Below are 11,151 nucleotides of genomic sequence, written 5' to 3' on the forward strand. Positions count from 1 at the left end.
TCCTTCTCCTCCTCCTCCTCCTCCTCCTCCTCCTTCTCCTCCTCCTTCTTCTTCCTCTTTTTCTTCCCCCCTCCTTCTTCTGTTTTATTTTTCTATCAAAATGGTGGTGGTTTCATTATCAATCTCATCTTGTCTGCCTCTCCCAACTGTGAAGATGAACCACGGCAGAGGTTCCTTATCTTAGAGGTGCTCAGTGCTGTCATCAGCAGCAATCATCCTCACTGCAGTGGCTGTCACAAGCAGAGGCTTCTCATTCCTGATGAGACTGAAAGTGAACTCAAAGGTCACGACTACAAGATAGAAGTTTGCCAAGGCTTAGTTTGACCCATTCATATAAGCAGCTAGTGTGCAAAGCATGTCACTCAGAGGGGTGAGGGGTGTCACTCAGAGGGGATGAAGGGTACCACTCAGAGGGGGTGAGGGGTGTCACTCAGAGGGGGTGAGGGGTGTCACTCAGAGGGACATGAGGGAAGAGTGCAAACAACCTTAGCTGACCTTTGACATCTTCCTTCTCTGACCCTCTGTGGGAGTGGGGGCTGAAAAAGAATGTCCTCTTATGGAAGTACCAAATTGGACCCTGCATATCCAGGATCTTGGGAGGCTAAATCAGCAGAACTGGAAGTTCGAGGCCAGCCTGAGCTATGTAGTGAAACGGAGGCTTTGTTTCAAAGCAAACAAGTTAAACAGGGGGTAGTGAACTCCAGCTTGTCTCTGGCCCTTAGAGCTGCCATTATATTGGCAATCTTAGTCCAAACCTTAGTGTCCAGGCCTTCAGGAGGGGTCTTAGAGAGGACAGCTAGAGAATTTGGCTTAGGAGGCCATGTGCTAACCAGCAGCGCTCCCCATTTGCAGAACTCTTGTTACAGGTGCCTGTTAAGAGGCCCTTACTACCTAGTGGCCTGTCTCCACACCTTTCCAGGACAGTGTGCAGAGGGAAGCCGCAGTTGGTGTGACTCCTCAGGCTATTAGCTCCGCTCCAGAGCTTGTTAGAGCAGAGGAAGATCGTATCTCCCATGAAGGAACAAGATACAGAGCATGCACTCTACCCAAGATGGAATTCTCCAGTGCAGAAATACAGCTCTCTGAGAAGGGGAGACTTCCTGGTTTCCAGGAAGCCTACGAGTGTCAGGAGTGTGCCAAGCAGCTTACCACATCCATCCCTCAGGACAATCTCGCCCTCGCCTGTGATCCAGCGGTAACACGGGAACTCGATGTAGTCCCCGTGGGGTGTCTTCAGTGTGATGTACTTCAGGTACCAGTCATCGTGGAGCCAGTATTTGCGCTTTTCGATTTTGACTAGGTAGATCTCGCCCAGCTCCTCATCCACGGTGACATCGTAGGAGTCCACCTGGGCGGGAGAAGAGGACAATCAGCTGCTGCCTCCTGGGCCTGAATACTGATGCTGTTAACAACCTTCCTTCACCAGTGTGCTGCTCTAGCACAGCAGATACTTGAGTTAAGTGATAGAAGATGGCAGTTCAAGATCGTTCTAACGGTTGCCTTCGTGTGAAGGTCTTCCTTAGAAGGAAAGCAGAAGCCTGTACAGTTAGACCCGGTTGGCCACCTCAAATGTCCATAGCCACTCCATCTGACATCCCTAGCCCAACTCTCTTTCTTTATCACATGTTTTCCATACAATTCAGTGTAAGTAACATATGACACACATTGCTGCATTAGGCAAATTTGTCCACTCTTCTCCTATTACTTTTGGCTTCTGATAATTTTAATTCTCAAGCTTGACTTATCTAAAATGGGACAAGGAGTTTTGCTTTCTATATAATTATTTTTTTGTAGCTGATGAGAATCATTAAGTCTGTGAAGTATGACCTCTCAGTACAAGTACAGAAGAAACACTGGCAAACCAGGGTAATTGACATTTCTGTTACCTCAAAATACTCATCTTAGAAACATGAAAAATTTTCTCTTCAGACTTTGAAATATACAAAAAATTATTATGAGTTATTGTCACTGTACTGTGCCATGAAAAATTAAAGCATATATCTCCTATCTAACTTTATTTTGGTGCCCATTCTCAACACTACCACCCCGTAGTCCTTCCTGGATGTTACTGACTGTGACACTTGTCTCTATTTCTATGTGATCGGTTTTTGAGCTGAAAACATTCCTGTGTCACTAGAGCCCATCTGTGTAAAGTCAGGGTCCAGGGTCTTGCAGGAGGTGAGGCTACCTAAGAAGAGATTCCTTAAGAATCTTGGCTAAAGATCTATGAATGAGTATTCATATGAATGAGTACAGAGAATATAGTGTATATGAATGCAATGGAATATTGTTCAGTCTCACACATGTACATATGAGGGTGTGTGTGTGTGTGTGTGTGTGTGTGTGTGTGTGTGTGTGTTTGTAGGACAGTGGGCAACCTTGGATGTCATTCCTCAGGCACTGTCACCCCCTAAACCAAGTCAGTGTCTCTTACTGGTCTAGAACTGACTAAATAGGCTAGGCTGGCTAGCCAGAAAACCTCAGAGATCCACCTGTCTCCTTTGCCTCAGAGCTAGGATTATAATGTGGCCCCAGGATTACTGGCTTTTTAGAAATATGGGGTCTAAGCATCAAACTTGGGTCCTTGTGCTTGCAAGGTGAACACTTGACTGCCTGAGTATCTCCCCAGCTGTGTTTCTTCATCTTTTAAGAAGAGATAACAACTGGCTTGCAGCATCATTGAGAAATCAGAGTGGCAGGATACTTGAGTAGCCACCTTCTCCAAGGCACAGTCCACTAGGTATATATATATATATATATATATATATATATATATATATATATATCTAGCTGTGACCAGCCTGAGCCAACCCTTTGCACTGCAATTCACTCACAGCTCCAAGTACTTGTGGAGTGAGAGGAACACTCTGTGTTCAAGCCTTGGACTTGGTGGATGGGGAACTCTTGTAAGGACGAGGGACAGTGGGAGGAACTTATAGTGCATGCAGAGGAGAGGGAAGTCAGCTTGTGGTCAGGACCAAAGGACAGCCACCAAGAATGCCTGGACCCAGCCCCAGAGCAGCTGCTTCAGGGGAAGTGGTTTTCCTGTGGCACTGAAAGACTAGAAAGGATGGTCTTGGAAGGATGACATCAGGAAGGTTGGAGTAAATGAAGAGAAGACACCCATCCTAAAGTAATGAGAAAGATCCGAGGAGAAAGTCATGTACTTTGAGGCCATCTATGCAGCTACAACTGGTGACCTATAAGAAAGATACTGAGCAGCTGGGTGTGGTGGTGCACGCCTTGAATCCCAGCACTTGGGAGGCAGAGGCAGGTGACTCTCTGTGAGTGTGAGGCCAGCCTGGTCTACAAAGCTGTAGTTCTAAGACAGCCAGGGCTAGATTGAGAAATTCTGTCCCAAAAAATCCAAACCAAACTAAATGAAACCAAACCAAGCAAGCAAGCAAGCAAGCAAGCAAGCAAGCAAGCAAGCAAACAAAGACAAAACAACCAAAAGGCAGACATACAGAATCGGAGTAGCTTTTCTGGGGGAGGGAATCTGACCCTTTAGCATGCCTATAGTATAGTCACAGGAAATGGGACCTTACAGGTCCTTAACTCCACCTGGCTGAGGACCTCAGAATTGCACTGGATGAGACCACTGTGCAATCTTAGAGGGACTTCATCTGTAAGATCTTCCAAAGAAGATGGAGGTCAGGCCTGTAGTCTGGCTTATCTCTTGTCAGCCCAGAGACCTTGCTGCTCTGGCCTCAGGCCTGGATGTGACAGGAGATAAACAAGAGTTGAGGAGTTCAGTTAGAACTCCGGAAGTCTTAGAGATAAAGTATGTTGTTTGTGGGTCTAGAGTCCCAGAGTGTATTTAGAACAAGATCACAGAAAGCAGAGAGAGGCTTCCCTCCAGGAAAATACAGGGTGATAGGCGGTGTCTCACAAAAAGGACTCAGAAGGGCATGTGGAGCCACCAAATGTGCTGACCTTTTCCGTCCTTGTTTATGGTTGAGTGTGCTGGGACGACACTTTATTTGTTGTCTATGTCCTTGACATACTGAGTTCTTTACGGTGGACACTATAAAGGGGGCTTGGTCCAGGTGCTAAGGGAACGCTGAGCATGTAAATGTTGATGTGGATGGTCGCTCCATTTTACAGGTGTATCTGAGACTCAGAGGGTCTCAGTGATGTGTTAGTGAGTGACTGACCACCTCAGAGGTAGAGAGAGTAGTGATGTGTTAGTGAGTGACTGACCACCTCAGAGGTACAAAGAGCGGGGAGGAGTGGGCAGGAGATTTCAGATACGGGGAGCTGGCGGAACAATATTCTCAATTCAGGGAGGACACAGCTAGAACACAGCTCCCAAGACAGATGCCACTGCATTAGTCAGAAAGCTGGGGAGAGACACAAGAAAAATGTAGTTCACTAGCCCAAGTCAGGAGGTGCCAGAAAGCTCATTTCATCTGCTGCTGTTTTTTTTTTGTGTGTGTTTTTCTCGTTTTAAAAAACTCTGTTGTGTATTTAGTTTTAAAGTATCCAAACACAATCCTACATCAGTGACAGGGGTACATTCTAAAAACTGAAGTGTAAGGCAATTCTGTCATAGTGTATATTTACATGAACATAGATATATATCATACTAAGTAATATATATGTCCTGAATATTGCTATATTGAATACATTAGGTAATATATGATAATAAGTATTAATGTGTTTAAACATACTGAATATCCCAGGCAAACTGAAATTTCAGCTCTGTCATAATCTTATAATGACACCATCATATATGTGGCCTGTTGTGACACAAACATCATATGGTACATGAATATCTCAGCAAAGTGGTGTTGATCAGCCTCTGAGCTCTCTATCACCATTTTATAAACACTTGTTTATTCATTAACACTTCCGTCTCTGCCAGAGGACAACTCTGTATTCCTCAAGCACTGTCCACCTTCAGTTATGTCACATCTCTGTGGATGGGTGGAAGAGAAAATGGATCTCTCCTGGAGCAACGGCATGGCCAACTTGGCTGTCCATCTTGGATGGGGTATGAGAAACTGGTGGGAGGAGTAAGAAGCTGTAGAGGAGAGAAGGGGGTGGGAGGCTGAAGGGCAAAAGAGAGACTGGGGCAGAGGGAATGAGAGACTAAAAGGCAGCAATAAGAAGAGCAAAAGTTGCAGAGAATGAGAACATTGGGAGCAGTAGTCAAGAGGATGTAGGTACCGAAGTGGGAAAGTGAGGTTGCAGTTAGGAGAAGCTGAGGGTGAGAGGTAATGGACATTAAAGTAGAAAAGGAAGGAGAGTTTGGAGGGTGAGCAGGGGGGAGAGAAATTGACCACTGGGGGATAAAGAAAGGAAGAAGAGGAGGATGAAGGGCAAAGGCAGGGGAGATGGACAGCGAGGGAGAACTAGTATATGAAGGTTGATGAAGAAAGAAATGTTTGTTCCCCATCAATAGTCTCTTTCTCATGAAGAGGTACTATAGAATTTACTCTCCATAAATATAAGAATATTTGTTAGATATATTTACGAAGCATATTATCTGTAAGATGAATTTACATGTACTGAATATGTTCAAGAACCATTAACTCAACAGGACACCCTATCCTTAGCTTTTCAAAGTACTGTTGAGCAGTTAAAGTAGCCAACTTAGATGCACTCAAAATTCCAAGATTTGTCAGAGCTGTGCCTGTAAGACTAGCTTATGGAACAAAGCCATTTTGTTCTGTCTGGGTTCTCACCAGAGAAACTCTGAGTGCCTGACACTCAGGAGAATCCCGTCTGCAAAGGTTCCTGACCTGAATCCCTCCCCAGAACTCTTGTGGGAATAATGGGGGATGGGCAATAGTGGAGTGTATTAAAACAGATTAGCACTGATCATTATTTAGTCGTACATTAGGAAGGTGTGCTGGAAGTGACTGGCTGGCCTTTCATGGAAACACTGTGGCACTTTTCTAAGAACAGTGGGATAGCCTTATCTTCTTAGCTAACACTTCCCCTTAAGGTTTCTTTTCTACCTTTACCCAAAAGGGACATCTGGACTTTAAAGATACACTGGCCACAGAATGAGGAAGTAGCCCTGGACTGTGCAAGACAAAGTATGTAGTAACTTTGCATCAACAGGAACTTTCTCAAAGGCTGTTTTCTTTTCCTTTTTTTAAGGCTCTTTTTGCATCCAGCCATAAGACAGCAGTTCACTTGAGCTGTGGTTCCCTTCCCACAATGGAAATGTGTATGCAAATCTCTCCTGAAATTTGCCTCTGGGGTTCTTGCTAAGGTGTTTAATTAATGTCACCTGAATGACTTTTCAGGTTAGGAGGCAAGACAGAAAGGCAAATGATGAACAGAACAGGCCTCTTACTTCCTATCCAGTTATTTATGATGGCCACATTGCCAGTCTCCTCCCGGAGGAAATGATACATAAGGTGACCTGTGCTGCACCTAGCCTGAACCCACTGATAGCTAGATTTGTGGAGAAGGCCCCCTGCGGTCTATTTATAAAGAGGAAGCAATCTGTCCTCTCTCCTTCCCCCCCCCCCCCCCCGTATACTGCGAGAAGCCCCAGATAGTGAAAATAAACACAAGTGCTTTGGAGGTTGCACAGGGTGTCAGCATCCCACATGGATGCCGTGCTTGGTCTCTGGCCAGCTCTGGTGAAACCAAGCAAAAGATGCCATTCTGAGGTCAACACCCAAGCTTGCTTGTTCAAGCCTGGTTAGAAGCTTGCTAATCAGGGCCAAGTACCAGGTCCCAGGATAGGAATCAAGCATCGTGCTTAGAGCTTGGGACCCAGAAAAGGGCTTAACTCTCATTTCCTTAGTTTAGGTTGAACAGATCTGAACTATCATTTAACTATCATCTTAACTCTCATTTCCTTAGTTTAGGTTGAAAAAATCTGAAGTGAACTTTCCCCAGGAACTACCCAGTAGAAGCATATGAAATTGTCATTGTGCTTATCACAAATGATGAATTCTAAGCAAGTTCACATGGGTCAACTCAATAGTAAACTAAATGGTAAGAAGGCAGCCTGGTGAAATCAAACCTAAGCCTAGTTTAGGATCTGGAGTTAGTAGAAGGAAAAAGAATCCCCCAACCCCAGCCCAAGGGTCTGCAGTGTGCCTGTCTATTACAGACTCACTTACTGATCAAGTTTGATGTACTAGGCACTTAGTGGGTCACTGAAAACCATGACCTTCCTGTGTTAAGCTACGGGGCTAGACTTTACACACCAGCAACATCCAAGCTGAATGGTCTCCCACAGAGCCTGTGTGGGCTGCCAGACTCCGAAGTCTGTATTAGGAGGAAAGAAAGGAAATCTTTCTTCCGTTTTTCCTTCAGAAGTTAATACCCCGGGAGGAAGTGTCCCCTTGCATTCACCCTGCTGACTATCTTTCCAAAGGCTGCTCTGCCGGACCTTCCTTCCTTGAAATTCCTCCACTGGGGCTGGGTGCAGGAAATGTAGGGTACCTAAGTGTGTGGGACTCATTCCCAGCCCCCAAATGGGACTGGGCTCCCTCATGACTCATGGGTAAGATTGGACCTAACCACTTTTCAGTTTGATAAACGGAGGTCCACAGTAGGGATAGAAGAGTGATTAAGCTCAAGTTGACTCCTGTCCCTGGATCTCTGTCTTACCTTGGACCACTGTCTACACAAAATGGGTAACTGTCGAACAGGCTTTCTAGGGGCACTGGAACCTTAGAACTCCCTAGTGCAGGGGCCTCTCACAAATGCTGGGTCCTGTTGGTGAAAGTTTGTGCCTTCTCTCACATAAGAGGCCAGCCACGTTAGTCCCCCACATTGGAAGTCATTTGTCTCTTAAGATACCAGAGTCCCAAGGAGCTGAAGGAGTCTGCAACCCTATAGGTGAAACAATATGAACTAACCAGTACCCCCAGAGCTCGTGTCTCTAGTTGCATATGTAGCAGAAGATGGCCTAGCCAGCCATCATTGGGAAGAGAGGCCGCTTGGTCTTGTAAACTTTATATGCCCCAGTGCAGGGGAACACCAGGGCCAAGAAGTGGGAGTGGGTGGGTAAGGAAGCAGGAAGGGGGAGGGTATAGGGGACTTTGGGGATAGCATTTGAAACGTAAATGAAGTAAATACCTAATAAAAATTGAATAAATAAATAAAGAAATAGTTAATGTTAAAAAAAAAAAAAGATAGGGAGTCATCAGGAAGCCTAGGGTGCCTCACTTGCCCTGACATGCACCGACTCTGGCGCTGCGCCAGATTCCCAGATGCGCTCACATAGGGTCTCCAGCGCGCTGGGACAGACAGTCCTCAGGTGCCTGCCTGTACTGCCCCGCCGCCCGCCCGCTCTTCGCTGCCAGCCGTCGGTCCCAAGCGCGCATTCTCACCGCGCCACGTTCGAAGTCATTGTAGAATGCCTTGTCCAGCAGATGCTTCTCGCTGCAGCCCGCAGAGCCAATGAGGCTGAGGTAGATGTAGTCGTCGGTGCCCGCGAACCACTGGCTGCCGGTGGCCACGGTGACCGTGTAGGAGGGCATGGCTCCGGGCAGTGAGTGCTGCTGGCGTGGGCGCAGGAGCCCGCGAAGCTCGGCGTGGCAGCCCACCAACTTCTTGACCCTGTCACTCGCGGCAGCTCCCTGCCACAGTGACCAGCAGCGGGTCAGCGTGCGCTTGGGTCCGGCCCCGCCCTGGGACCGGCCCTGCCTTCTGGCGCTGGCTCCGCCCCTGTCTCTGGCCAGTCCCGGACACAGCACCTTCCAACTCATCCTTCTCTCCTGTGGCACTGGCAGGACAGTAATCTCTGATAGGCGGAGGCCCTTGTTCCTGTGCCCCATCTCTACCTAGCTTTTATCCCTCATTCATTTTTACTTTCATTAGTCAGTTAATCCCATATTACTTTATGGCTTCCTGCCTGCTTCAGTGTCCCTCACTGTCAGCTCAAGAACTACCTGTGTCCTCGTTCAGTTGCAACATGCAGTGTATGCAATGGTTACACTTAGAGCAGGGAGTCTGAAGCCCACAAGGAGAGCATCTGTAACTGATGCCGCGGGGTGGACCCCACGAAAACTCGAATGTTGGTTTCTTTACAAAATGAGTAAATCTTCTTTTTCTGGGCAAGGTACTGGGGAGGGGGGCGGGCAAACTGGGGGAAATGGTTAGTGGTACTGGGAATCAGCCTTAGAAAGTAGTGGCCCGAGTGGGCGACTCCTAATCTGCACCTGTAGTACTGTCTGGAACTTTAATAACATGCTTGCTAAGAGCGGGCTTGTGATGGAAAGGAGCTTGTCTTGTCCGGAGATGGCTTAAGGAGTTGGCCAACACTGAGAGTCTTAGGGAAAAGAGTGGGAGCCTCTTCAGTGATAGCCTAACTGTGCATTTGGGGTAAAGGTAGAAAAGAAACCTTAAGGAGAGTAATTGCTGAAAGGTGAGGAAGGCTATCCCACTGTGCTCAGAAAAGCGCGACACTGTTGCCACAGAGAGAAAACAGCTGGTCATTAGAAGGTAGGGAGGTCAATACACCCTCCTTAATTTACAGTGGGACAATGGGCAGTATTAATTTGTCTTTAATAAATTGTGCTACTAGTTCTTGGTTATTTCTTTCAGTTCTGCTCTTCCTGCCTTCTAGTTGATTGGATGGGGCTCACGTAGCAAGTGAGACAATGCATAACAATTAAATCAACAAAATCCTTCGATAATACCCTGCTCATATAGGATGGAATGACTCCATTCTATACATTGGTCATGCCACACTCTAAGTGAGCTCTCTTCTGAAAGTTTGTATCTTCTTATTTCCACAGATCCTTGCAACATTCCCTTCTCTTCTGGGTGGTTTCTCCTGCCTTCCTTCTGTACCTCTAGATCTTTGTAAACTCCTTCCCAGATGCGGCTTCTTCTGTGACTCTTTTGCCTCTCTTTTACTGCTACCCCGTCACCGCTGCTCACACTTACATTGTCATTCTGTCCCAACAGGATATGCTTTGTCATCATTTATCCCATATTATGAGCTGCTTGGGGGCTGGGATTGTGTTTTTTGCTCAGCACAATGTGAGGTACAGAGAAGCTGGACACAGGCCCTAGTTATTATTAGTCCTCTGTTATTGGGGAACCTGTAACTTGCCAGGAAAGCAGGTGTTTGTGGTTGGAAAAGCAGAAGGGAAGGCAAGAGAGAGAAGACCAGCCCTTACTTCCCCTCGCTGGTGGCATGATGACCTTACTCATGCAGCAGCGTGTCTGTGAGAACCCCGGAGTCTCTGCATTCCAGTGCAACGGCAACAGTGAACCTGCCCCTTCCCACTTCAGCCAGACAAAGCAGACCTGGCTTCTGCTGGCCAAGGAAGTGACTAGAAACTTTCCTCTACAGGTGTGGACCACACCTTATTTTAGCCAGCTTAAAAAAAAAACACAGAGACCCACAGTCAGAGATTCCGTGGAAAGTGAGTGGGACATTCAGCCTGAAATGCAATGTCTCCATCACATCCCTCCCCCAGAGCACAGGGAATCCTCACATAAGAAAAGGCAGAGAGACTGTAAGAACCAGAGGGGAGGAAGACACACAAAAAGGCCCCTTAAACCCACAGGAGCAAAGCTCATGAATTCAGAGACTGAAGAGGTGTGCCCAGAACCTGCATTGCTCTATACTAGGTTCTCTGAGTGTATATTGCGGCTTCCAGTTTAGTGTTTTATGAGATTCCTGAGTGTGAGAATAAGTGGGGTCTCCGACTCTTGGGCTCTTCTCCTTCAGTTGGTTTGCCCTGTCCAACTTCAATGTGACCATTTTTGTTTCTTCTTATCATATTTTATTTTGTTATATTTTAATATCTCTCAGAAGCCTATTCTTTTCTAATGAGAGACAGAAAGGGAATAGATCTGGATGGGGGGGTGAGGTGGGGAGGAACTGGGAAGAGTAGAGGGAGGGAAAACTGTAGTCAGGATATATCATGTGAGAAAAGAATCTATTTTCAATAAAAAGGGGAAATGTATAGTCTCATCCAGGGGAAACTAAGATAAGAGAATTTAATGAGGATAATGAGGAGCAGAAGGAGAGAGTAGGGTATATGGGAAGGGGCAGCAAATATATATATATATATATATATATATATATATATATATATATATTCATTCATTCATTGGGATACCAGACATCTATGTCACCAAGTAAAACCTCCAGTGTCAAGAATGGGTTACATCTTGCTGAATCACTGGCCAAAGGTGTCCCATGGACCCCTGAAC

General features: G+C 46.4%; 1 protein-coding gene across 1 annotated transcript in view; it reads right to left on the reverse strand.

The window, feature by feature from the left end:
* The window catches only part of Alox5 (arachidonate 5-lipoxygenase), a 49,526-nt gene extending 40,921 nt beyond the window's left edge, over nt 1-8,605 (reverse strand). The window contains exons 1-2 of the mRNA XM_021189880.2: nt 8,310-8,605; nt 1,150-1,348 (exon numbers count right to left, since the gene is read on the reverse strand). Coding sequence (XP_021045539.1) covers nt 1,150-1,348; nt 8,310-8,459 — 349 coding nt within the window. The 5' untranslated portion in view covers nt 8,460-8,605. The remainder of the gene's footprint in view (nt 1-1,149; nt 1,349-8,309) is intronic.
* Nucleotides 8,606-11,151: the final 2,546 nt, after the last annotated feature.

The sequence above is a fragment of the Mus pahari genome, chromosome 2 (assembly GCF_900095145.1).
Source record: "Mus pahari chromosome 2, PAHARI_EIJ_v1.1, whole genome shotgun sequence".
In the NCBI taxonomy this organism is placed as follows: domain Eukaryota; kingdom Metazoa; phylum Chordata; class Mammalia; order Rodentia; family Muridae; genus Mus; species Mus pahari.